The 27,437-nt window shown below is 44.7% G+C and overlaps 3 protein-coding genes across 3 annotated transcripts; 1 reads left to right on the top strand and 2 right to left on the bottom strand.

Moving 5' to 3' along the window:
- Positions 1-92: 92 nt before the first annotated feature.
- Positions 93-6,995, bottom strand: ZP2 (zona pellucida glycoprotein 2). The gene is made up of 17 exons (XM_077187042.1): positions 6,968-6,995; positions 5,647-5,730; positions 5,477-5,571; positions 4,526-4,684; positions 4,155-4,199; positions 3,751-3,915; positions 3,221-3,317; positions 2,957-3,138; positions 2,417-2,546; positions 2,098-2,279; positions 1,927-2,018; positions 1,719-1,843; positions 1,279-1,468; positions 907-1,042; positions 724-820; positions 551-637; positions 93-109 (listed from the first exon to the last, which is right to left on the bottom strand). Exons 1-17 carry the CDS (start codon positions 6,993-6,995, stop codon positions 93-95), a joined length of 1,911 nt encoding a protein of 636 aa, XP_077043157.1.
- Positions 6,996-9,745: 2,750 nt separating this feature from the next.
- On the top strand, positions 9,746-15,429 carry ANKS4B (ankyrin repeat and sterile alpha motif domain containing 4B). Its single transcript, XM_054643986.2, has 2 exons — positions 9,746-10,037; positions 13,748-15,429. The coding sequence occupies exons 1-2, from the start codon at positions 9,874-9,876 to the stop codon at positions 14,820-14,822; spliced, it is 1,239 nt and encodes a 412-aa protein (XP_054499961.1). The 5' UTR covers positions 9,746-9,873; the 3' UTR covers positions 14,823-15,429.
- A 1,215-nt stretch (positions 15,430-16,644) lies between these two features.
- On the bottom strand, positions 16,645-27,397 carry CRYM (crystallin mu). Its single transcript, XM_054643564.2, has 8 exons — positions 27,044-27,397; positions 26,705-26,855; positions 25,643-25,705; positions 23,490-23,591; positions 22,463-22,646; positions 20,453-20,574; positions 19,506-19,590; positions 16,645-18,834 (listed from the first exon to the last, which is right to left on the bottom strand). Exons 1-8 carry the CDS (start codon positions 27,214-27,216, stop codon positions 18,770-18,772), a joined length of 945 nt encoding a protein of 314 aa, XP_054499539.1. The 5' UTR covers positions 27,217-27,397; the 3' UTR covers positions 16,645-18,769.
- Positions 27,398-27,437: the final 40 nt, after the last annotated feature.

Below are 27,437 nucleotides of genomic sequence, written 5' to 3'. Positions count from 1 at the left end.
GGAGAAGCTACTCATCCTGCAGATACTAGCACAACATGGAATTTTAAAACCCCAATTAAATGAAATCACAATTGTGAAAAATGATAAGCAATTCAAGAAAGGAAATTGGCTGCAAAGTTCAACAGGAATTTAACATAGCAGCAGTCTGTTACAGAACAAAGATGCTCAGGAAATTAAGTATTATAGCAATTGTTAAGGACAAATAAGGAGATATTCAGAGGATGAGCAGTGTTGATTGCATAACTAGATGCAGGAGAGGGAATACATGACAGACACAATTCACCAAGTGACTACTCCAAGTTTATTTGGAAATGCACACTAATGTACCACATTTACCATGTATGCTCTTCTCTTTAGGCATTTAAGAAAAGCCAAAAATAGCAGCATTGTGGCCAGAGAGAGGACACCAACAGCAATCACTGCAATGCCAGCCCACGCCTCCTTGCTCAGGAGAGTGCTCCCTGCAAAGCAAGGGGAAAGGCAGTTTGTTTGTGGAGACAGAGTCTCAATAAGCCCAAGCAACACCCCCCAGCACCCCCCAGCTCAGTACCTTGAGCTGCAGACCACTCTTCTGGCACGAGGAGGACGGGGCCCCCCAGGCTCACCACAGCAGAGTTCACAGCTGCCATCCCGCTTTCTACAACAGAAACACAGCACAGTTGAACCCCACAGTGCAGTGGGTTATCTTGCATCAGTGCAACCTAAAATCCACCCAGACATTACCTCTCTTGCTTCTGGATGGCCTTGGGCATCTTGGGATGCACAACGGGGAGTCTGGGTGAAAACGGTGGCAGATCAGGACACTGCAGTGGAAGTACACCTGGGACAGAATGAGAACAGTGAGACACCTCTTCATTTTGAAACAGCAACTGCTCCTACTACTGCTCCAAGACCAATGTCACCTACCAGGCCAGAAAGGGCTTTATCACCAGAAACAAAAGCAAAAGTCTTCACTTCCAGCCTTTGGCGATAGTTAGCATAGCTGACACCACGTCCCACAGGGTGGAACACAGTCCTGTAGCTGTCTAGGTCATACTCACAGCTGCCAATAAATAAAAACCAAGTTAGAACATCAGGGTAGAGAAGATTTGGGTTATTGGTGTTGACTCCTTTAAGCAGCAGAATTAAGTTCAAGGCTGAGGTGCTACCTTCTTCCTACAAATTCCAGCATCCCAGGGCAGCACTTAGACTCTCATACTAAAGAGTGAGTAGGGGAGAATTAGAGACTCCTCACACCCACTGCAATTGGTACTTTCATTTGTGTGGTGGGGCACTCACCCATCTACAACAATGTCCCACTGGGGCAGTGATCTTGGCTCTTGGGAGGCCGTTGCCCAGCAGTCATCCAGCACCAGGTGCAGGTTGGGGTCATTGCGGTTCAGGACCTGAACTTCCAGGAAGATGGGCTGGCGCAGGTACCTCACTATGGGATACTGATCCTCACGGTAGGGCTGCCTGTACGAGTCCTCTGCAAGAGCCAAAGTCATTTATCTTTAACTCAGGGTGCAAAGAGGGTCTCAAGCTGTTCAACTGCAGCTGGTTGAACAACTCTGTCCAAGGGCCACAGATTCGGGGTATCTGCTTCAGGCAGCATGGATGAGCAGGAAGGAAGGAAGCACACCAGGACAGAAGAAGTCCACGTACCAGAAGAGTTCACTCATCTCCCCTCCACAAGCTCCAGATACCTCCCAGCCAACTGAGCCCAGAGCCAGCTTTACCTGGGTAGCTTAGAAGAACTAAGGAGAGGGAGCCTTGATTCACTGAAGAAGGTGGAGGAGAAAGGTTGTCTACTTTTACAGTCAGGGAGGCATCACCATTGCTGAAGGAGCACACAACTGTTAACCTGTAACAGGGAAGGAGCAGGTAAGTCATATTGTTGTGTGGGTAATACAGTGCTGGATGGGCTAAAGATGTTTCCAGACACACCTGAGTTCACTGTCCCTTGAGATCCTGCCCAGGGGAAGGTCTGTCCATGATGACCTCACCTCATTCTCATAATGAATCTGCTCCCCATCAAACTGCAGGTAAATGACAGCATTAACAAGGGCATTGCCAGTGCCTGAATCCCATCCCCACCAGCCCTGGCCACACACTCACCCAGTGTCTGGTCCCACACCCGTTCAGGGGGACATGAAACCGAACCCTGTCATTCAAAGGTGACCTGTAGGCTGGCCTGCACACAGGATCCCTGAGCCTGAGTGTATCCAAATCCAGCAGTGGCGTGGTACTCTCAGCCAGGATTTCAAAATCCATGTAACCATCCTGGGTGCACACAGCAGCTGTAACAGAGGTTCACATAAGTTGCCATGTGAGTCTGACAGCTCTGTCTGCCAGGAGGTGTTGGTGAGGTGAACTAATCCAACACAAAGTGTAACAATGAGCCATGCTGAGGGAGCTGCAGGAGTCAGTCTCCTACCTATTGGTGTGTGCTTCTCACAGGGGCACTCAGGCTGCATCACCATTGCCACAGTCTCCCCGTGGAAGTGAAAAGCCAGTTTCAAAGAGGACATGTAGTACTGAAGTCCTGAGCAGCTCTCCCCACGTATCTGAAGGACAAGAGATATTCTCTTAGAGTGTGACAAGAGCTCTTTTTAAACTCATGCACCTGTTGGAGCTGATTAACAAATAAGCCAAGCCTGAAGAGCACTCTGGCCACAGGGGAAGCTCATTTGCATTGCTCCAGGCATGCCAAATACCCACCCCCTCCAAGAGGAATATTTTCACCTCCATCTGTTTTTGCCAAAAGACTCCAGGAAACCCAAGTTACCTTGCATGATGCTTATCTATTACAGAGTCAGTTTGCATTCATCTTAGTCACACCTGCCCTCAGCCAGCCACAGGGCATGACTGACTCAACAGATGCTTAGCCAAGGTCAAAGCTTCTGTGCCTCTGAGTCTCAAAACACCAAGGAGGTGTGATCACACCCACACCTGTGACTCAAGGATCAGGACTCACCCTGGACTTCAGGATTCCCCTGCTAATATACAGCCTGATCCCTCTCTGTGTGTCCAGAGTGATTCCATGTTCCTGAAGCTGATCCATGGGGATGGTCTTATTCTCTACATCCACATCCATAAGGATCCCTGGAAAGGCTGGGATGGCAATAGTCATGTGTGTTGCATTACAGATTGCTGGACCTGCAACAACACCTTGGATAAATATAAGATCACTTTCCCTGGAGAAAAAGGGGGTTAAGTTCTGGCTTTTTCCATGCATTACCTGGAGCACAAAGCATTCTTGACTCCACGGTCAGTCTACGCTCAGGAGGGCCATACATGAGCTTGAGTGCCACAGTGTGGAGCACCTTATCATTGAGCTGACAAAGAAGATGGAGCTCTGTTAGACAGTGCTCAGCTCTGATCCATCACAGGACCATCCCCAGAGGGCCACATACTGCATCAGGTTCAGGTCTGCAGCAGCAGCAGCTTCTTCCCACCTCACCCTTTCTAAAAACAGCTGCTGATCATGAGACTGCCAGTCAGATGTTCCCAGGACTGGCTACAACTGGAATTCTGTTTCTGGAGATTCCCACTCACTGTGCTGCTGTCTGAGGGGCACACTGTGCCTTCCCAGACCCTTGTGCCAGGCAGTTCAGTGACAGCTTTGCCCACACCAGCTCAGCCCAGCAGCACATCAGTGACATCAGGTCTGGCCCTGGCCTGAAAATGCTTCCCTGGGTCTACAGGAGGGAGACTGCTGCCCAAACAGGGGCTGAGTAACTCCTCAGTGCTGATCTTCCATTCACATACCTTGTAGGACACAACTCCAGTGGCAGCAAAGGCCACCTGAAAGATCAGGTTGTGGCCATCAACTAGAAAGTTATAGCCTTGCTGCATTGCTTGCCCCAGGCTTAGCTGATGTGTTTTGGTTCCATCATCAACTGACAGATTCCAGGACATTGGAGTTGCTGGAAGCTGCAAAGCAGGAAATCAAAAGGCACAGAAGCATCAAGGCATTAGGTTTTCACTCTGCAGGGCTGCCACCTCCCAGACGGTACACTCAAGCCTATATTGACAGGCCAGAACTGGGCTTCCCAACAAGATGCAAGTCCATCAGGGAGGTCCCTGCCCAAACTTGAAGCTATCAGGCTCAGCTTATCCCAAAACCCCAAGCACTCCCCCCCAGCTCTCTCCACAAGGTGGAAGGAACAAACCTTATGCTCATCACTGAGACTTGAAATGAGTCCTGGGAAGGTAACCTGAAACACATCATGAAAATTAGACTGCAGGAACTTGCAGGGTATCAACCACACAGCAAAATCTTCACTACAGCTTCCCAAAGTAAACTGCCAGCATCAGCTTCCCCTGCAACAGGGCTGGAGCCAGACTGGGTGCATCATCAATGACCATTTGCAAACCAGCTCTCCAAAGAGCCAGCAGCCAAGGCAAAGGGAACCTGCAGCCAAGAGAGCTCCTTGCAGCTCATTGGAGCTTTCCCCAGATCACAGACACAACTCCAGGAGACAGCCACCCTGCTTTGCAAGCCTCAGAGCAGGAACCAGAGCACTCCCACCCCTCTACTTACTGCCATGAAGTCTTTGGTGCAGTTTGTAGCACCAGCAAACACAGGAGCAGTGACTTCATCTACAGGAATGCTGTCACAGTGAGTGCTGTAGGTGATATTTGTCTCCTCTCCCATCGTGTCATTCACCATCAGCTTCAGCCAGAGCTGGTGCTGACCATGCTACAGACAAGAGACATTCATTAGAAAGAGGCTGCAGTACTCACTGCAGCATGAGGGCACCTGAAAGCCATCAGGCCTGAACTCTAACTCCAGAGCTGGTTTAGGTGTCTGTACCAGCCCAAGGAGACTTCTTGTTTGAAAAGCCCAAAGGAAAAGGATGCCCTCTTTAGGAAAGCAGGGGGCACAGGGTTAGGTTGAAGAGCAGAAGATACAAAGATAACTGCAGAAGTCAAGAAAACTCCAAGGAGTAGCAGAATTTGGTGCCAGAGAGTCAGCTGTCCAAAAAAACTAAGCTAATAAACAGCAGAACAGAGTCCTGCAGTATTTCAAATACTTAAAAGTAACAGATACCAGTAAAGCATCTGGTTCTGGCCTCCCACTGACTACACTACCTCAACAGCTCTGATCAGCATATGGTGTTAATTGTCTGTCAATGCATATTTAAATAGATTGGTGCTCTGAAACTCTTGAGCCTGGTCCATCTCCCTACAAGAAAACCTGTCAAGTAATTCAAGTCCTCTGCAGGAGAACATAACATTTATGTCAGGCTGAGGCATTTAATAGATAATTGAAAGAATAAGAATTTCAGTAGCTTTGGGGTTGGTTTTCTCTTTCAATTTTTGGCATGAAGTGTTCTTCTATAAAAGTTTTAGATTATCAGAAGTATAAGTATCCTCAGTCTCAAGCAAAGTTAGAAATAGAAACCCTATTAAACTCAGTCCTGTCCAGGGAAAAAAAATAAACATCTCCCAACTCCATCAAAGCAGCTTCCCAGGATGAAGACCCCTTTACCTGCAGGCTGGTGCAGTTGACAAACAGGACACTGAGTATCAGCCTCTCATAATCCACAGTGTGCTCACAGGACACGATCTCCTCCCCACTCACATCTAGGAGGGATGTGGAAGATTAGCCCTGCAGCAGGCAGGTGTCAGCAGAAGGGCCAGGGCAGCAGCAATACATACCCACTACACACACATGCCAGGAGTAGTTGCTAAGCTCTCTGGAAAACTCAACTTCCATCCCATGCCGATGGCAGGTCACGTTCTCTGCAGAACAAAGGCCACCATGAGCTCCAGCAAACCCTCCTGGAGGCACACACCCTGCAAGCCCCAGCCAGGCACCATTCAGAGCCCTTCCACGCCAAGGCAGAGGGGAAGCAGCCCCAAACAAGCCCAAACCCACATCCCCACCACAGCCAGCCCAGAGAGGGGACATTACCCAAGAGATCCTGGTCCCCCAGGCCATCAGCACAAGGGGCTAAGCACAGCAAAAATCCAAACAGGAGCAGCAACCTGCAAGGAAAAGAGACTCAAATGAGAGAGCAGCAAGGAAAGGAGCCAGCTCCCCTTGTACCCCAAACCACACTCACCACATCCTTGAGGTGCTCCAGCACTGCTGCTCAAACCCCATCTCTTCAGGGCACCACAAGCTTGGCCTGTGGCTGCCCAGGGAGGGTTTTATAGGCCCTGGGTCTGGCTCACTCAGGTGCCACCTCTCTGCTGCCCAGGGAACAGAGCACTTGCACCTGCTGCTCCTTGAGTGGGGCAGCCCACTGGAGACCTTAAAGTAATACTAAGCCTTTAACAGGGGTTGCTCTATTTTGAAGGCATCCTTTTCTTGCTCTGATAATGTATTCCCTTTATTCCCATGTTGGATATTTCATGGAAAATGCATGTCTGTTCTGGCAGTTATTTTTTAAATGGAGTTTTCTATGCCAGTGTGACAACATTTGAGACACCAATGAGCTCAATGTGCCTTTCCTCGTGAGTGTTTGAAGCACTGGTGAAGATATCATGGGGAAGAAATCCCTGAAACTAAGGAAAGTATTTTAACAAAGCAAAGAGCCTGAATGCCAGGCCAGGACTTCTATTTTTGAGCACTCACAGCAAAAACTGAAAAAGTCCCTGTGATACAACAGCCAATGTCACTGCTCCCAGCCCTGCTGTGTGCAGGCTCTGCAAGGGATGCCCCTGGACCCAGAGCAGAGCAGCGATCACATCAGCTGGGTGTCACACTGAGCCTGGCGTGGGTGACCCTCAGCCTGGTGTGGGGCAGGCTCAGCCTGGCTCTGGGAACTGGCTGCTCAAGAGGACATCCAGCAGCACTGTGTCCTGGGGCACAGAAGTTTTGCCTCCCTAAGAAGTGAAGAAATAAACTCTTATTTTTGTTTTAAATGTTGTCATCCTCTCTGAATTGTGTAGCCACGATTACCCAGTGTGACTAATTTCATTCTTCTCTGAGCCCATTAGTTCCAGAGATCTCATTAGGCCAGCAGAGCCTTACTTGCCTCCCCTTGCATGGCCTTTACCATACCACATTTGGTGCTTTTAAAAGCTGAAAGGAGGAAATGTTGTGCTGGGAAACACCTCAGGCAAAACAGATGGCACAACAACACCACTGTGCAGGGTTATGCTCCAAGTTATCTACAGCATCCTAACTGGTGGTGCTGCAGCCTTTCAATCTAAATAGTTTGTTTAACTGGCAATATTTTATTTGAGACAGTTCTCAAATAAATAGAGTATACCCATATATACAGTGAAATCCAATAACAAATCAAAACTGCTGGTTAAATAATAATTCATTAGTTTACAACACCATGTAGCATCACAGCAGAGTTTCTCATGGGCCTGGTAAGACATTTCAATTGGAAGTGGAATGGTTCTGAAGTTCTTTTCACACACAGAAGAAAAGCTTCATTCTAACTATCCAGGGAGTTTTAAAAGTTCACAATTTTGAGCTTTAGTCTCAAAAGAATGATCTCCATTCAGGCTGGGAAATTTACCTCATTTGATGTTGAATCATTTATTCCATTTCAAGTTGAGGTTTTTGGATGGGACAACAATGAAAATGTACCAGGAGTTTAGAAACAGATGAAGATTTTGTTTGGTCTTTTCTTTTTTCTTCTTTTTTTTGTGATGCCCACTTTTATGACAGAAATAATAATAAAGCTGGCAAAGTCCTGAAGCTTCTCCCCAACTGACATGGGTTTTGCTTCACCTCTAATTAAAACTTGGAGCAACAGTTTCCCACTTAGCATTGTACTGGGTAGGTTTAAAATCAATATTTTCAGATGTTAATGGCAAAAAATCACTCTGAGATCAACACTTTGTGCGCTGCATTAATTAAGAGAAAAGCATATTAAGGTACTTCTGTAGTAAAAACTAAGGATCTTGAAAATTAAAAGGACCCTTCTGCCACCAAATCACTTTTCATGAGTGTATCATGTTTCCTCTCTCCTGCTAGGCACTGGTGGTATATGCAGTATGTGAATGGTGATCATTTTACCCCTGAAAAAAGGCCTAGTAAAAGACATAAAATTCAATGGCATTAATAAACAGCTGATCATATATATATATATATATATATATATATATATATATATATATATATACACACATGTATTACCTATCTTTGTTCTGCAACAGCTAGTTTTTCTTGTAGCTGTAAATTTAGCTCTGTGCTGAGCCTGGTTAAATAGAAAACAGAATAAATGGCTGCATTTTTATTAGAAAAGTTTTAATGCAGTGCAGGGACCTGAGTGTAAAACTGTCTTCTAAAGTGGGGATGGACGCTGGCCTGGGTGGGCACAGCCCATCCTGACTGCCCTGGGAGGGCAGGACAGCACCAGGGACACCAGGGACAGTCTGGGTGACGTGAGGGACAACCAGGGCTTTGCTTTACCCTGACCTGAGCTCTTTATTCAAAGGTCCAAACCACGAGGGACAACCAGAGCTTTGCTTTACCCTGACCTGGAGCTCTTTATTCAAAGCTCCAAACCTGTCACTGGCTCTCCCTGTCCTCATGGGAAGTAAAAGGTTGGTACAAGTTCATTCCTGAAGAGCTCTTCAATGCCTGTCTGAGAAAATAATGAAGAGAGAAAGCCCATTTTGAGAGGTCTCTGGTGTGTCACAGGGGCAGAATTATGGGATGTAAATGAGGTGGCAGAATTCCATTTGGGGATTGCACCAACTCTGAGCAAGGAGTTGGTTTGTGATTCTCTAATGGGGGCACAACAAGCAACAAAACCCCACTGCTAATTGCTGAGGGTAGAGTGTCTGAGATCCAGGTTAATTCAGCGAGTCACAGAAAACAGCTTGGCAAAAAGTGATGTTTATGTGGCAGCTCTTGTGAATGTGGCCAGGAGAACCCTGAGCTCACAGCACTGCAGGAAGCTGCAGTAGCCTCTTACCAGCTTCTCAGCTGCTGTTTGAAAACTGGCTTTTTATATGGCTTGCTCTTAGTAATTCTTTTGAACTTTACGTTAGAATTAGTCTAATTCAATAAGTTTCTGGTTGTAGAGGTAGCCCTTAATGCCACCGAACCCAGGGGAAATAACTTCTAAATCAAGAAATCATTATTTATGAAGGGGAATGGACCCATCTGTTCCCAGGCAAGGACCACAGTGCCCAGCTGGGGCAGTGGGTGCAAGCCCATCATGTTTCCTTTTCTGGAATTCCCTGTGGTATCCTGAGGAAATCCTGCACATTTTTCTGTGTCTAAACAGAGATTACAATACTGTCAGAAGAGTTTTATATTTGCCAATTTCCAGAAGATTTCCTGATGAAATGCAACTTACACAGCTGTGATTTTGCCAGCTATGACTTGCAGACCTGTTGGGGGTTTTATCCAAACATCACCCTGTGCATAATTTCCAGTCTGTGTACACAAAATGGTTCCATGGAAGTGCCTGCTTTGGCAGGGGAGTGACTTTTTTTCAAATACAGCATCCCAGTAAAAGATGGGTACAAATGGCTTCACCAGTAAAGGTAACTGCTCCTGCTTTCCTCCCATCAGACTCAGAGATACTTTATTCCTTGGGGTGAAACCTGGTCACACTGATATTCATGGCCTTCAGAAAGTTTTTTTGGAAGTCCTTTTGCAATTCCCACAGAACAGTCAGGTAAAGACTCAGAGTAGATGACTGGATTCCCTCTCTAAGTAGTCAATTATGCAACAAACGAGATGGCAGAGCCACCTTCCAGGAAATGAAAGCATTCCCCACCCACAGCCTCATTCCCCGTGCAGAACTCCAGACAAAGAGCCTGCAAGGATGAACTTTGCCTCCCCATTCCCCTCCTCACGGGGATGTCTCAGCTTGTAATCATTAATGAGCTCTCCTGTGATGGAAGAGTGACTGTGCAGCCTGGATATCACTCAGAGCTGCTTGGGGGAGCCAGGAGCTGCTGAAAATGCTGAGCAGGTACCACAAAGCAGCGGCCGACGGCAACGTGGACCTGCTGAAAGAGGCCACCAAGAAAGACCTCAACACTTCAGATGAAGATGGGATGACTCCCACCCTTCTGGCAGCCTACCACGGGTATCTGGAAGCTCTGGAAGTCATTTGCAGGAGGGGGTAAGTTCAGCCAGCCTCCACTGCTCACAGCCTCCAAACTACAGCTCCTGCCTCATGTTTGTAAAGCCCCGATGACCTCCGGCCCAAAGGCTGAAAATCACAGCAATTCCTTTAAGGCACTGCCAAGAACTGTTTCTTTAGTGGCTGTGGTTTAGGTCCAAAGCCTGCAGGGGGATCTCTGCTGTTCCTCAGACAGGGGGTGAGGAGCTCTGCAGGTGTCTGTCAGTGGGAGCACATCAGCATCCACAGGAGCACAGCGGGTCCTGCCGAGAGCGCCCAGGGGAGCGGGGCCCTGGCACCTTTCCTTCCTCACTGCAGAAGGCTGCCAACAGCCTCTGAGGGTATCTTGAGACAGGTTTCATAGAGAAATCCCTAAATTTGAAACAGTTTTACAAGAAATATCTCCCATTTGCTTCCAAAGTGCAGTTAGTAGGCACTTGTGAAGATTTAATGCTGTCCAGAGGTGAGTCACAACAGACAGCCTTGAGCCAGTAACATCTAAAATGGTTATTTCTGTGCTTTTTTAACAACCACCATCAGGCTAAAATGGAGAGTACTGATTCAGAAGCTGTGATAGGACCCTTGTAAACCATAAAAAAAAAAAAAAAAAAGAAAAAAGATAAAAATGAAAGGAAGGTTTTCTACAGGTTTATTTTCTAGTAATAAAATGTCTGAATCATTTAAATGTCTTACAAGGTTAGAATGTCTTACTGAAGTGGTAATTACATCTCCACCATCAGTACTCTATTGCTCAGAGCCTACCTTTTAAGCTGTGGCTCTGTAATAACATCTAATTAAAGAAAATCTGCTCTTGTGTAGAGATAGAGTTAATAAAATGTTCTTTTGCAGAAGAGTGAACAGATTGTAGGGAACAGCTGAATAACTATTTGGATGTATCTGAGTTTTATTTTATTAAAAATTGAGTTAAAAAAAATTTCATAGATTTGCTTTATAGCTCATTGGGCTCAGGTGTGGCTGTGGTATCACAATGAAAAAGACCTTTGGACTGCGTGGTTGTTGCTGTGTCCTCGGGAAAGGCAAAAATAGATTGACAATTAAGGCAGCTCCCAGGAAATACCTGTCAATAATGTTTGTCCCTGAACACCTGCAAGCCAGAACAACTAGATAAGGAACAAATAGAAGAATAATTTTTTTTTTTTTCAAAATTTGAGTGAACAATATATCTCCTCCCACATAAACTGAAAGAAATCACAGCAGATAACACAAAGATCGAAATTTCTGTATATTTGTTATTTCGTGTATTTCTAAGTCTTTTTCTTGGTAGAGGACAGCTTTGGGACAGTGTCACCTCAAAATCTTCAAACATATGTGTTTACCTCTATTTTAATCTAAGATTTCTTGACATCATCAGGAAAATGTGTCTGTCAGAGGTATGGCTGCATTCTCATTGTGTTTTTGGGGAGAAGCTGAGTTTTAGAAGATATTTGAGCTGTTCTCCAGTCAGTTAATGTTTTCTTGTGAGAAAATATTTTAATTATTTTTAACAAATTTGTTCTTTCCTTGAAGAGGTTTCCTGAAAGAGGCTCTGAGGTACAGGGCAATTTTCTTTAGAGTGGTTGCAGATCTCAGGACTCTCAAGCTTTAGCCCTTGGAAATTTACAATAAACCCTTTTCATCTTGAAATAATTTGTCTTCCCAGGCATCAGGAGACATTTTCTCTGCTTGCCTTGCAGGTACATGAATAAAGGCAAGACCAAATAGCAGAATCTGCTCTCTTTTGTGTGAGCCTTTTCCTTGGGAAAGCAGGGAGTATGAGAAGCCAGAGATGTCAAACCTTGTGCAAAGTCCCACTGAGCTGGGAGCAGCCCCTGGAGTTTGTCAATTGTTTGAGACTCAAAGGCTGGCAGGTTCCAGGGGCAGCAGAGACCACAACCAGCTCTGAAGGGGAAGGGATGACCCGGCCCTCCCCAGCTCATGGTGCCCAGCCAGATCACAAATGTGGGAATTCAGGAGCCCAGCACGCCCAGCCGCAGCCAGGCAGCTCCCCAAAAAGCAGAAATATGTGCACATGGCTGCCACATGTCTGAGAGGAGAAACTTTGATCCTCAGCTGCCCCCTCCTTGTGGCAAAGCCTGAGCAAAGCTGGCTCTGCTGGACCCCTGAGCTCAGCCCTGCCTGGGGCAGCTCAGGCTGAAGGCTGTGCTCAGATCTGACCCCCAACAAACCTGGCAGTGCTTTTCTGCAGAGCCCCAAAGGCAGAGATGGTGCCTGGGGGACATTTTGTGACAGGGTGTAGCATGTCTTCCACAGTACAGCTCTGAGAGTCATGGAAATGCTTGAACTCCCAAGAGCAGAAATTCTCCTTGGGAATTTGGTCCCTGGCTCTGAAGTCAATAAAGATTTTGGGCTTCTGTGGCCACCCTGTTGTTTGGTCACAAGAGGACACAAGCTTTGTTCTGAGCATTGCCAAGGCTGACCTTGCCAAATGTGCATCCAAATATTCAAATTGTCTGCAGAGAGTAGTTCAGTGTGAAGTCAGTGCAAGAGTTTAAAATCAAGCAATACTTTTCACTGGCTTTAAATTCAATTGAAAAATGTGGCATTTTATTTTCAAATGAACTTCTGCTTTTCAAACCATCCTGAGTAAAAGCAGCTTACAGAGAACAAAAGAGTTGACAAACAATGGCATCTCTCTGGGCTTAAACTAATAACAATGGAGACAAATGGGTAATCAGGGCTTTACTCTGGATCATTTACCTAATATCTACCTAAAAAGTTACTGCAGGAGCTCATTAAGTGTCTATCACTGTGGCCAGTGAGGAAACCTTCTAATATTGCCCTCTATTTGACATGCAAAAAGAACAAATCACCAAGAGCACTTTAAAATATTCCATGGAAATGTTCTTGAAACAATTTTGCCAGTAATTCCGAGGAGAATAAGTCAAAGCCTGAGCCCACTTTTGGTTGCCAGACCCTGGGATGACAAAGGAAATGCCCTGGCTCCCTTATGGGGAGATGCAGTCACAGTCAGCCCTGTGAGCTTGTGGAACTCCCAGGGTAGGGGTGAGAGCTCATGGCACACACACAGAGACACTCAGGGCAGGATTAGAGCTCATGGCACACTCAGGGCAGGAATGAGAGCTCATGGCACACATAGCCACACTCAGGGCAGGATTAGAGCTCATGGCACACACACAGAGACACTCAGGGCAGGATTAGAGCTCATGGCACACACACACAGCCACACTCAGGGCAGGATTAGAGCTCATGGCACACTCAGGGCAGGATTAGAGCTCATGGCACACACAGCCACACTCAGGGCAGGAATGAGAGCTCATGGCACACACAGAGCCACACACAGGGCAGAATGAGAGCTCATGGCACACACACAGAGACACTCAGGGCAGGATTAGAGCTCATGGCACACACACAGAGCCACACTCAGGGTAGGGGTGAGAGCTCATGGCACACACAGCCACACTCAGGGCAGGATTAGAGCTCATGCCACACTCAGGGCAGGATTAGAGCTCATGCCACACACAGAGCCACACTCAGGGCAGGATTAGAGCTCATGGCACACACAGCCACACTCAGGGCTTGTGCCAGGGGGTGCAGCCCTGTTCTAGCAGCTGGAGCCAAGCTGAGCCATTGTCCCTGGGCTGTTCTCCTCAGAGCAGTGCACAGGGACACGTTTGGTGTCAGAGCTCAGGGTGGGTACCCAGCTCACTGTGTGCTGTTTTCCCTGGCAGGGGTGACCCAGACAAGTGTGACATCTGGGGGAACACGCCCCTGCACCACGCTGCCTGCAATGGCCACATCCACTGTGTCTCCTTTCTGGTGAACTTCGGGGCCAACATCTTTGCTCTGGACAACGACCTGCGCACCCCCCTGGAGGCAGCTGCCAGCAGGGACCGCAGGGAGTGCGTCCAGATCCTGGACAAAGCTGCCACCGAGCAGAACCTGCTGAACCCAAAGAAGGTCTCCAAACAAAAGGCACAGGCCCAGAGGAATGTGGAGAGACAAATCAAGGAGTGTGAGAAGCGCCAGGAGAAACACCAGCAGGAAATGAACCGGAATTATATTAAAGAAAAGGTTGGCACAGTGAATTCTTCCAAAGGAACGCACTCCAGGGTGAAGTTGCCCGGGTTATTTGCTTCAAATACCACAAGTACTTTAACCAAAAACCTGAAAGATACCTTGAAACTCAAGACAAAAAAGACAACTGACAGCACAAGAAGGCAGGAAACACAAAGAAATGACCAAGAGGATGATATGGGTAGGAAAAGTGTGATGCATTTGTTTGATGAGAAAGAGGAGGATGAATTACTGAATGACCTTGGAGAGAAAAACCTTGGTGGTAGTGACAGTCAGCTCTCCATTTTTCAGCGGCCGGGTCTTGGCAAGATTGTGTTTGGAAGGAATTTGGCTGCAGAGGTAAATCCTGAAACTGTGTCTTCTGAGAAAGAAGGTATAAGAGATAGAATAGCCAGTGAGCTCTTTCAGTATGAAAACACTGAGAATGGCAGGGAAGATGATGCTGAAAACAGTGCAGATGTCCCTTGGAATGAGGAAGAAGTCGTTTGGGATGATGAGGAAACAGAGAATACACCCCTTGAGGTATTTCTGGCATCACAGATGCTGGATGAGTTTCTTCCAGTCTTCATGAGGGAAAAAATTGATTTAGATGCCCTGATGCTATGTTCTGATGAAGATCTACAGAGCATTCAGATGGAGCTTGGGCCGAGAAAGAAAGTCCTGAATGCTGTGAATAAAAGAAAACAGGCACTCGAGAACCCTGGAAAAACTGTAGATACTTGCTTATGAATTATCCTATCTGTTGTTGTTACCTACTGATTCATGAGCTTTCCCTTTTTCCAGTGTTCAACTCTTTTCAGCAGTCTGCTAAAGCAAAAGGCAGAGAGGTTACCAATTGCTTCGGGAAGTACAGCAGGGATAACAATTTTCCTCTCTGGATGAGTAGTTCTGGTGAACAGCATATTAAGTATATTCTGCCAAAAAGCAAGAATGTGAAGTTAAAAACCAAAAAGCTTTTTCTCCATGAACTGTTTATGTGGATTGGATTTCTTTTGGTCCAGATAATTTCAAATATCAGTGAAGACCAGGCCTGCTGCATTCCTTAATAAAGCCCTTCCTTTCTTCTCCAAAACCACAATGCAAAGAGCATTCTCAGAGCCTGAGAGCTTTGAGTATTCTCCATTTGCTTCTGAAGGATCAGTAAAAACAATCTCCCTAGTTCTGGTGGTATATAGAAAAGGAATCTGAATCTTGATTTTAGCTCTGGTTTGTTGACTCTAATCACCTCTGAATTAATGTAAATAAGACTAATTTACAGCAAGTTTCATATATTTGTCAGTAAAGTTTTTACTTCTGTATTGACAATAATTTAAAAATACATGAAGTATCTTCCCAGGAGATGTTCAGTGTGAGTTGGATATTCCTTTCTTGTCTCATTAGACTGGATCCAATTGCCAGCACCCATCATGTCCTAAATGTCATCAAGGCTGCAAAACTTTTAAATGCAAGAAGCTGAGGTTTCATTTTCAAAATTTTGGATCTATTTTGGTATAGCCCCAGCTTGTTCCTATAGGCTGCATTTTCCATGCAAAGTTTCAGAAATGAGGATTCATATCCCACACCATTTTCTGTGGGTTGTTGTCAGCCTTAGCCTGAGAGCTGTGTATGACACACACAGCTCATAAAAATAAAAAAAGAAAATGAGCTGTGCTGCTGTGGAAGCTCCTGCTCTTCCCACTCTATCTGGAGGCACTCACAGCAGGGTTCCCCAGTTCCCCTGGGAAGCCAGCACTATCAGATTTAAATTAATCACTCCTGTTGAGCTTTGTGAATCTAATCAAGTGCTTTTAGCAGCCATGCTCTGGCTAAGATCACAGATTTTGCATGCACATTCATTAGCAGAACATTTAGCTTTAAAGCTCTTTTTATATCTTTCCATTAGCCAGCTATGACTTTTTCCTTAGGGCTATGCTGCATTTGTGGATGCTTATCCTGGTTAATGATCTGGTTTTTCATGTTTCTTCTTTCCATGTAATCTTGTGACTGTGATTTGTATATTATAATATCTTTTCTTGGATGGACTTTATACTGCATTCTTCCCTGCTTGGATTCCTGCACACAGAAGGTTCATATGTTCTTATATTAAGCAATTACATCAAAGTCCTGTCCTGTGCAACCTTCCATGATTGCTGTTTCTACTCATGTGCTTTGCTGTTTTCAGATTTTATCAACCCCTTTGTTTCCTTTAGGGTCTGGAAGCACTGGAACCCCAGCTGTGACTCCTTTCAGTTCAGTTGGAGACTTTATGTACCACATGTGCAATCCTAGAGCAGAACCCAAACCCAAACCATACACCCAGGCACAGCCCTGCCAAGTACAAGGCTCTCCTTCCTTAAGGATTTAATACTCTGCACTGAAAAGATATTAAGAAAATGTGGAGTGGGACAACTGAAAAACTGAGTAGCACAGAGGGACAGAGAACTGCCTATGTCTTCCATTTACATTCAGTGATCACATTTATTGAGAGTGTTGTCACTGCAACAACTTGAATACTTTTTTTCTTGTCATCAAATAAATCAACCACAAACCAGAAAAGGAATGGACAACAAAATGAGTGTCAAAGACAAACAGCAGTATCTATTTAATTTTAATATAAATGCAAGTTACACAATTTCATGATCCATTAGTTTGTAAGAGAAGGAAACACAGAAATTGATGCTATTATTTCCCCTCAGAAAATCTAAAAGGTGGCATCCAAGCAATTCCCATTGTAGCTGAACTTCATGACATCAGAGGAACAACACTGAAGCCAGGCTCCCAAAATCTCCCACTGCCAATGAAGCTGAGAACAATGTGGGTTTTCAGAACCAGGTCTTTGGACTGGCTCCATTTACTTTTTAAAGTGCATAGTCTGTAGGGGAGTACATGTGAAAATAAACTGGACTTGTCTTCTTCTCAAACACTAAATCTCACTTCAAATTTCAAATCTGGGATAACACTGGCCCAGAACTGGGATAATACTGTCATAATTATGAATTGCAAGTTTCCATGGAGTCATTGAATAATGGACCATCATTTGCTTTCATGTTTACCTCAGGTTAGTGTAGTTCTGAATGAATGAACCAACAAACTAAGTCAACACAAACTTCTGGACACTTCAGAAATGACAGAGAAGAAACAAGACATGTAAAAACAGAAGGGTAATTTTGCTGCAATTAAAACACAAAGGCTCACAGAGAAATTTCTGTTGTTCTTTTTCTGATGGAATAAACAGGATCAGTGGAGTTCAGTTTGGATCCACACCAAACATCCTTCAGGCCTATCAGTGGTCTGGTACCTTTCTATGCTACCTCTACCACTCAGTACATTTTCCAACTAGCTTACACCAGGCTTACAACTGGGAGTATTATTTATATCACACCTGCACTGTACTCATTTACCTCTTCTACACCTACCTATGAACCCTCCAGGGCTTTAATGCCAGCTCCTCCTGACCCTCCTTCCTGCTGCTCTGCTCTATTCTACTGGCATGTTACAAAATGTCATCCTACTCTTCCACAGCAGGAAGAAACACTTAATAGCCTGCATGAAATAATATGCAAATGGAAATAAAATTTCACAAGGCACAACTTGTGAGCCTGAGACAGGAATTTGTTTCCAGGGCAATAGCTGTTTTTCAGCAGATGCTCACTCTTTTGCAAGGCAGTTGCATAACAGCACAAAACTGGAACTTTTCCTTATGTGACTGGGCTCCTCTGCCAGGAGAGGATCATGAAAATTCCTGCCCCAGCTAATATCTGTGATAATAGAACAATTAGCAATTGAAGCATGGTACAGCCAAATTGAAAATATTTGCCTGTATACTTGAAATCAGTTTGTGTGGTTCCAGCCTTCTAAAAGCTTAGAAAAACTCAGAGGCACCACAGATTACCAGCAAAATATCCCTACAGAATTGAGATAAAAGTTGAATCAAAACACATATTAGTCCTCACATTCTGTGTGACTCCTTGCAATATGAAAATGGCAATATCCCAGTCAGGCATGTACTAAGGGAGGTACTGAGCAGAAACCCAGCTGGATGGAAATATGGTTATTACATAAACCCCCACTCAGAACTGTGCCCTTAGTGAAAAACCACCGAGTCTGAGGGCAGAGGAAGGTGGATTGCAAGGGGTAAAAAAAGTGGTGACTTCCAGTGAGCTGGAAGGGAAGGTGTGTCCTGGAGCTAGAGTTGGGCTGTGTGCCTTGGAGGCTGAAGACAAGGTCCCTGTCACTGGAGCACTGAAACCCACAGCTGCATTTAAAGTACCATCACAGGTAAATATGATGCCAGAGTCCATTCTACAAACTGATCTATTTAACACCAGAATGAATTATCCCTCTAAAAACCACGAAATCTACACACAGGCTTTTGCTACATAAATAATTAGAGAGGAAAGGCATTGATTCCAGAATGATGCCAAAATATGGAAAGATACCCTTGTTAGCATCACTGCAAACATCTAATACTTGCTGTTACAAAAGAGAGACATTTATTAACAATACTGCAAGTATCTAATACTTGAAATTAGAAGACTTTAGAAATTAGTCTATTGCTGAAATTTTACTTTTCCTTCTTGAATGTTCTAGAAGGGCCACATGTAAATATGATTGGTGCCTTTCTTGTTAGCACAGGATTCAGGGAAACTAAGTGCAAACGATTTTCTTGGCCTCACTGGCATTGTAGTCTTCTCTCTTTAGTTACCAGCTGACCACGCATCATAAACAAATTTTGCTGCTACTGTGTCTTCAACTGCCATCCCTGAAAAAGAATGGAAGTTACCTTCAAACAGTTATTCAGCTGTACAAATAATTTTGCTTCAGAAGGGAACAGGAAGACTCAGGAGATTATCTAACTGGACAGGAACAGGAATTATTTCCCATCCCAAACACCTACAGTGTTACATTCAAAGTCCATAGCCATCGTGCATTGTTGGGTGTGCTGTATGAAGTTAATGTAACAGCAGGAATCTAATTTTCAGTGTTCATATCACAACTGGGTCCTTTTGGAGATGTCATGTAGCTCAGAGCATGGCAATTCATGCCCAGTGGCACCCTGTCCCCAAGGCCAGCCCCACAGGACAGTGTCACATTGTCCCAGGTCAGACAGACCCCACGGGTGGAACAGCGGGGCAGTCGGGCTGTGCTGCTCTATTAATAAATGCTGCACTCATGTCTTGAACAACTGTGAAATGGAAAATGGACTTCTATTGTTTGCCTGCTTTCCTATCACTTTTCATTACATCAATCCTGCTAGATAAACAAGAAGGGAAATAAAAAGGGAAAATGCAAATCACAGTCTACTTTCTTGTGGACAGTGCATTGCCACAGCGGTTCTGAAGATGATCAGCAGCTTTCCCACGCATGGGGGACCTAATGAAGAACAAGGCATTGTTTTCTGTCAGCCTTGGACACAGGAGGGGCTGTTCTTACCCAATGATTTAAACACTGTTGTTTTCTCAGGCAGGGCTGGTTTTGTACCCTTCAAAACCTCCCCCAGCTCAGCAAAAATCTCCGCCTGTGAAAAAAGATACATATTTATACAAAAACATAATACCCACACATACATTAAGAGGAAAAAAAAACCCTTTTCTTCTGAATGACTTCAAAAGAAAGAACTCCTCCAGTGCTGCATCCAAAACTGATTACTTTCCATGGTGAAGCAGATCAACATTCAGACAAATTATATAGAAACTGGACTGAAATCAGAGGAACAGAATGGTTTTCAAAGAAAAACAGCTGGCAGACTTTCCTCAGACAGTAAGTTTTTTTACAGAGGATAGCTTGTTACTTGTCCAACAAAACACATGGGATTCCACACACATTACCATATCTGGAGCTCTTATGTTAAACCTCAAAAGTGTAAATCATATTTATTCTGCAGACACATTAAAAGAGAAAAAGAAAACTCCATTGAACCTCAAAGAGTCCCTGCTGGCAAATCTGTGCAGACCATTGTCTGCTTGGCTTGTGTGGTCCATTCTTTGGGCTGGTCCATTCAGTGTCAATCACACTGAAGTCTCAGGGGAAGAAAGTTACAGGTCTTACTAAATAGATTTGAAGAATATTTATGATGAACAAACACTGCAGGAAATGTAAGTCTTTCAACAGCAATACATTGTTATCATCAAAAGCCAGTGCTGAAAACATGCTACTGTAATATAGTGTCATATAATGGTAGATAGAGAGGTTGCATGGCTTGGTCACAGACAGAGCAATTGCAGTTTGAAACCACTTCATCCTTCAACCCTGCCTGGAGAGTGTCAAAAACTACATTTGATGCCCTAAAGGTTTCAGTGCAGGTCATCATCAATACCAACTCATTTCAAATGCAAGCCAATTGCCACAAAAATAAAGCTCATAGTTTCAGAAAGCCTTACCCCTGATAAAATAACATCTCCTGATTCTGTAAGAGCAGCATCTCTGGAATCCACAAACAGAACAGAATTCTTCATCAGCTCATCATCCAGTTCTCTCCAGTCTGGTCTGCTTGCTCCAACAGCTAAAGCAACAAAACTGATGAACTTGGGGGCAATGTTTAAAACAAATTCCAACCACATTTTGTTCAAAAGACACGTGTGAAGTAACAATCAACACTATTACGGAAATGTAATGTACAAAAAAATCCAGTGTTAGCCTTGGAGAAATACTGATTGATAGGACAGAAAAGCATTCAAGATTTGTTATGTCAGTAAGACATCCTTATCAGACAAGTCTAAGTAGCTGAGGCAAAAGAAAATCCTATCCCTTTGTCTGTTACCTCTTATACCCTTGTTTTCATCAGATCATTACCAAATTAATTTTACACACCTTTATTAGATTATCACTTACCCAGAGAAACTGAAAACAAATCATGGAGCTTAATTTTTTATACACAGCACCAAGATCATTTTCAACTTGTTTTGGGCTTAAAAAACAAGCAAACAAAAAACCCAACAGAAACTAAAAGGACTACCCAGTTATATTGTATTCAGATATTTTTTACATGCCCAGCTGTTAAGGAGCAATAAATTTGCATTTGCCACATTTGCATTTGTTGCTCAAATGCCTCTTCAAACAAACAGTACAAATGCCTCAATGAAGGGTAAAAAATGGCAAGGAAAGGAGAGAGGTCTTTGTGTCTGTGTTGCCTCAGTGACTGTGGACCTTAATTGATTTTGTTGTATTTCTGACTTCCTTGCCATGACACAACACAGACAACGACTTTCAATGACAAAGGACTAAATTGAGTTTGAAAAATTGGTAGGAAGCTGCTGGAATGTGGGACCTTTCTTTAAATTGCTCCCTTTCAGAACTTGCTTTTGTCTTATTACCAGGCTATCTGGAAAGTGCACAAGGTCATCTGAAAAAGGCCCACAATTCATGAAAATAAACAAACAGAGGCACATCCAGAGATTCCAAACAATAGTGTGGCAACATCATTACAAGGCAGGCAACAAAAAAAGCACCCCTCCAAACCTCACTATAATTAGAGGTTAAATTATGATGTTCTTAACTCAGTTATTGCATCTTCATAACTCAAGTAAAAAAGTAAATTGGTGTGATCAGCCCCAAAAGAAACAAATAGAGGAGATTACAAAATTGGTGGAAGAGAAGATGACACCACCAGGGCAATGTAACAATGAGCAGTAACTACTTAGAAATAAGAACATTTGTGTGGGTTATTTAAATGGAGATCAAGGTGAGAATAATGACAACATGAGGGCAAAGATGATGTGTCACCATCATATTTTCTGGGAAAATCCCCTTGCCCAGGAGTCTTCTCCTAGGAAGCTGAGAAGCCTCAGAGAAAAAGGAAAACAATATTATCTCATTTGCTTCTCTGTGTTCTGCTGCTTTGGAATGTGGTTTGGACACTGTTTACCAACAGGTGCATGTTTGATTGGTTTCATGTGAATGGTTTTAACTCAATGGCCAATCACAGCCAGCCGTGTCGGACTCTGAGGAGAGAGTCACAAGTTTTTCATTTGTATCTTTTAGCCTTCTGTAAGTATCCTTTCTCTATTCTTTAGTATAGTTTAGTACTCTTTAGTATAGTATTCTTTTATATAATATAGATCACAAAATAATTAATTAGCCTTCTAAGAACATGGAGTTAGATTCATCATTTCCTCCTCCATCTGGCGAACCCCGAAAATGCCACAATGATGCACCACTAACAGAAAAGAGCACATGGGGAAAGAGCAAATCCCATGCTCTAGCAAAAATCTCCTGCTGGATTATGCAGGCATTCTGACTCCAGGAGGACAGGGCTGGGAAAAGGGGTCCTCAGTAAAGAGGAGAAGTCAAAATGTAAAGAATATTGATTCTATGGAGCACAGAGAACTGCATCAACAGATGGTGATGCTAAACAAAGCGCTAATAAACACCTGCTGTACACAAGAACCTACCATTGATGTGGGCACCTGGCTTCACCCAGTCCCCGAAGAGGATGGGAGCCGTTGCCATGGTGACTGTCACGATCACATCCGCCCCTGTCACCGCCTCCCGGGCGGAGGAGCAGACCCGCACGGGGCCGCCGGCAGCGCTGGCAAACTGCACCGCCCTCTCCTTGGTGCGATTCCATATCCTCACCTCCGGGGGAAAAACACAACAAAGCAAAGACACGTCAACCTGGAGAGTTTCTCCTTGCTGAAACAGAACGTTTCATTTAAGTTTTTAGTAAATAGTTAAACATCTCCTAAAGGCTGGGGTTTTTTTTCCCCTTCAATGTTATCATACAAGTTAATTTCAAGAGTGTTCAGCTACATTTGAATGCCTGTTTTGTGATGCTAGAATAACATCTCCTTGTAGAGGAGATTATTCTTATAAAATGCAAATATTTCTGAAAATTACATTTAAAGAAAAGTCACAAAAAACTTATCCAAGTATGGCATATACAGTAGGATCTTCTCAAACAAAAAGCTATTTGAAACAACTTTGATTCCAAACTTTTCTTAAATACCAACATTTGAGCAAGAAGTTCTTGCTGCTCTGACTACTCTTGAGTTCTGTAGAAACAGAACCAAAATATGATTAATCTTAACTTTTATGGTGGAATGACCATGGCTGGATACCTGGTGCCCACAAAACTCTTTCATCACTCCTCTCCCCAGCAGCACAGGGAGAGGGAAGAGAAAAGAAAACAAGATGGAAATATAAGTGGGTCAAGATAAAGGCAGTTAAATAAAACAGAAACAAATGTTGGAGAGACAGCCTTGATGCTGTGTGAGCACTGCTCAGAGGCAGCCAAAACACTGGGGTGCTATCAGAGCCCTGGAGCTGCCAGTGCACAGCACTGTGAGGGCAGCTCTGGGAACAGGAGCTCCATCCCAGCCTCACCTGATACAACTTCACTGGCTGTACTTTTTTTTTTACAATGAATCCTGCAACATGCTAGAGAAAAATAAATGTATCTTGTTAAGATGTGCCTGTTACCTCTTTAAATGTGAACAGTTCTGTGAAGATATCATAATGGCTGTATGCTTGAACACCAGCTCCCAAAATGCACAGCACTTCTGCAAAAGGTGGCATTAACAACTGAACAGTACCAGGAATAAAAAAAATCAAAAGAGAATTTGTAAGGACAATATATTAACAGGCATTACAAATATATATCAAAATACTACAAAAGAAAGTAGTATTGTTAGTCCTTTTAAACAACAAAATAGTACATAAACAAGTATTCAACAATCACTATATATATTGGGCCTTTTTTTTAATGCACAAGCAAGCATCAGTAGCACCAAAGCACATCTTGGTTTAATTCCAGTGTTGAATTGTCTGACTTGAAATTCAGATTTAAGATGCAACAGCATGAACAGCAAGTTCTGGGGCCTCAGCACACTCCAATATTTGCACACCCATGTGGCTGATCAAGTGTAAAATCACAGTGCTGGTGTTCTGCACTGGCTGAGAGCCGGGCTCAGAACCCCAAAAACCATCAGGACTGAGAGTGGCAGCTGCACAGGTAAACTGGTCCTGGCAGCCCCACACTAACCCACCTCTTGGCATTCACTGAAGCCATAAATCACACCACAAGCATATCCTGGCACTGCAAGAGCCATAATGCACAGACATTGTAAAAGTAGGGATGGTTCTGAGGAACAAATAATAAAATTCAGTTCCACAATTGTTTTTGGCTTTCTGGTTTAGTTCTCGTCTGTGATTCACCAGCACTTGGCAAAGGGGAAGACAGAGCTGCTGGAACCCAGCCCCAGCTCTCCTTGTGTCTTGTTTATGCATTTGCTGTGGCCACTCACTCCTGCCTAAAAAGCTTTAGAATTGTCTGGGCTCTCAAGGTTTATTCTGCTGCTAACAAATGGAGAAAAATCTCATTGATCCCATTTCTCAGTAGTAAGAATTTGTTTTAATGTGCCTTTTAAAGGCTGTGAGGCCCTGATTTCAAAGGTCCTTTGCGTAAGAGGGGTCTTTGAAAAGCAAATGCCATAAAAACAAGATGACAAATATGAGCTAAACTCAAACACTCCTGAAAATTTCCAAAAGAACAGATGACAATGAAGGATCTGATCCTGAAGTACCTTCAGCAGCCAAGCTCCTTTGAAGCCAGCATGGACTGCATGAAAACCATAGAACTGACCAAACACAGAATGGCCCAAATGAATGAGGTCCTGTAACCTCCTGTCCAAGGAGTTCATTGTAAATCACTCTGTCCTTTGGTTCAGGAGAAGCTCCTGGGGACAGGTCCTTCACTCAGTTTTATGCCAGTGTAGCTCCATTGCCATGGATAGAGTCACCCTGGCATGAACTGCCCCTCACAAAATGGTGAGATCAGCCTTCATTCTGATGCAAAGCTGAGGAGTGACAAACAACACTATTTTTCAGCTCTGGCCCTCTTCTTATTGCCTCAGCCTTTGAGGTGAAGGCTCAAACCCTGCTGTGCAATGCATGGCCACTTGCTCTCTTCCTGATATTAGCAGCCCAGCCAAAAATAGCATTTAAAAAAGAAACCCAACACAACAATTTCCAACTAAAATTTCAGTGATATAAAACAATGCACAGCCAGATACACCTCACCTGTCACTGAAATTTATGGCTATGCTCAGGGACAGTCATCTGGACACCCTCCAGTGACAACAGAGACACTGGCAGACAGACAGACACCTCTGAACAAGTTATCCATCTATACTGGGCATCATCTATCTTAAAAGAAATGGAAATGTGCTTTTCCCCTCTTTTTACAGGTCCAGTGCCACCCACCTGTCCTGTACCGACAGCAGTTGGCATCTATCTAAATAAAATTCAATGTATCACCACAACTACATCATCCAAAGCCATAAAGGGGCATGTTAACACAAACACACAGGAAAGAAAATACAGTGAAAGACAGTAAATTCCTAGAAGAGGGTGCAATAGAAGCCACAAAAATATAGCTCAGATTCCTTCTCCAATCACACACAAAGTGTAAAAGCCAGACATGACTGACTCAAAACAGTGAGTTTAAGTTTTCCCTGAAAGTGCATATGTTATGACAAATCTAATTTGAAGCTGTATTGGATGAAATGGCATTTGCATCATTTGCTCTAGTTATTTTATAACTCCAAGCCCCACTTAGAGAACAGAAGACACACCTTGGTAGCAATGGCAGAAACTGCAGCTGTTCGTTTTGCTGTGATGACACTGCCATCCAGGACCTTTAAAAAAATTCAAACAGACTGAAGCGAACACTGAAAAATTAATAGATACCAAACATTCTCATCCAATTTGTAATGATGTGATGTTACAGATATAAAAGATATACACGTGTAGAAGTCAGCAATCATTATCATAGCAACCACAAACCATACAAAGTCACGTTTAAATGGGCAGCTCCTCTGTTTATTCCAGTTCTTCCACATCATTCCATCAGCACAAAAGGAGTGAAAATGATCATAGAAGAGCCACCTCTACCTCACCCAGCTCCTGATGCACTGCACTTCCCTGGCTCTCAGGCACAGGGAACACACATGATTCCAATACTCTGTGCTCCAGGAGGAGCAGGGAGCAGTGCAAGCTGGCAGTGGCTCCCCACTCTGCACTGTCCTGGTCTGTACAGAGGGGTGACAGGGAACCATGGAATTTCTCAAAAATGTATCACACATGGGACACTCCTGCTTCAATGACCATTGGCTACTGCATACATATTAATTATGGGGCAAAAACCTCAAGGGGTTTGGTAGAAGAACCCAAGATAGTTTTCTTGATCAGGTTTGTCCCTTTAATAAATCATTATTGTTAAATTGCAATGCAAATCATCACTATTCTTAAGGAAAAACATCTTAAATTCTTTAAATAATCAGACTCTGAATACTAGTCCCTGCAATGCAAATTGTAAATCTCTTTCAACTTGAGACTTAAGATGGGTCAAGATCCATTTTTACATAGCAATATGGGGGGCATTTTTGCTTTCAAACGCAAGATAAACTTCTCCTAATCATTTCTCTCTTCCAGTTCCACTCTGAGCTATCAGATTCAAATCACAGGCAGCAGTAAACAGCACGGAGAGTACAGTTTAACAGAAACGAAATGCAGGCAGCTTTAAGCCAAATCCTGTTGGTAAGCTCAGGCCAATTTACACCAGCTTCAGCTTTCAAGAAGCAGAAGTGAGACCTGACAGCATGAGCAGAGAAGAACGCAGGACACACGAGACTTACAGCTTTCAAAGTGCCATTGCTGGGGTCAAACAGGAGCACAGTCGCCTGGTGGGAAGGCACAGAGGAGTCCTTCAGGTGCTCATAGAAAGTCACCAACTTGGTTGTCAGCGCATCGTCCGCAGCACTGTACGCGGGCATGACTCCGAGGTACCTCGGGGGAGAATTTCCTGCGTTACTCGCGCACCGCTATCACGGCAGCTCACAGCCAGCGACCGTCACACCGCTACCGGCCGCTCAATCGGCAACTCGGTACCGAGGGCCTTTTCTGATGCCCCAAACCCGCCCGCCCGCCCGGCCCCTGCCCCCGCCGTCCCTCGGGCAGCCCCGCCGCGCCCTCACCCGCCGTGGCGGGGCACGGGCAGCACGGTGCGCACGGGCTGCACCACCCCGCCCGCCGCGCCCCCGGAGAAGTTGGCCAAGGCGGCCTCCAGCGCCGGCAGCAGGAGGCTGGCGCGGTGCAGGTGCTTCTCCACCTCCTCGGCGCCGATGAACACGGGAGGAGTCGAGCCCATGGCGAGAGCCGGGGGACGGGACAGGACAGGATGGGGTAGAATAGAATACGGTAGGATAGGACGGGACGGGTTGACGGGACTCCGAGAGTGCGACACAGAGCACCGCCCGCACCGCCGCTAAGAACTCGCCGGGGCGGCCCCGCTGCCGCCGGCCCCGCCGCGGAACCGCCCCGCGGAACCGCCCCGCGGAACCGCCCCGCGGAACCGCTCCTGGCTCCGCC

This window comes from Agelaius phoeniceus, chromosome 16, assembly GCF_051311805.1.
Source record: "Agelaius phoeniceus isolate bAgePho1 chromosome 16, bAgePho1.hap1, whole genome shotgun sequence".
Classification (NCBI taxonomy): domain Eukaryota; kingdom Metazoa; phylum Chordata; class Aves; order Passeriformes; family Icteridae; genus Agelaius; species Agelaius phoeniceus.
The sequence above is the reverse complement of the archived record's forward strand: the minus strand, read 5'-3'. Positions and strand labels throughout refer to the sequence as shown.

Bases quoted from the DNA above. Each gene is read 5' to 3' on its own strand.
- ANKS4B (XM_054643986.2), top strand. From the start codon at position 9,874: ATGCTGAGCAGGTACCACAAAGCAGCGGCCGACGGCAACGTGGACCTG. The intron at 10,038-13,747 runs GTAAGTTCAGCC...TTTCCCTGGCAG, and splicing joins GAAGTCATTTGCAGGAGGGG to GGGTGACCCAGACAAGTGTG.
- ZP2 (XM_077187042.1), bottom strand. From the start codon at position 6,995: ATGGTAAAGGCCATGCAAGGGGAGGCAA. The intron at 5,572-5,646 runs GTATGTATTGCT...CATCCCTCCTAG, and splicing joins CTGGCATGTGTGTGTAGTGG to ATGTGAGTGGGGAGGAGATC. The intron at 3,916-4,154 runs GTTTGTTCCTTC...CCTGCTTTGCAG, and splicing joins GTCTCAGTGATGAGCATAAG to CTTCCAGCAACTCCAATGTC.
- CRYM (XM_054643564.2), bottom strand. From the start codon at position 27,216: ATGGGCTCGACTCCTCCCGTGTTCATCGGCGCCGAGGAGGTGGAGAAG. The intron at 22,647-23,489 runs GTAACAGGCACA...TTTCCCCCGGAG, and splicing joins AACTGTTCACATTTAAAGAG to GTGAGGATATGGAATCGCAC. The intron at 20,575-22,462 runs GTAGGTTCTTGT...TTGTTGCTTTAG, and splicing joins GCCAGGTGCCCACATCAATG to CTGTTGGAGCAAGCAGACCA.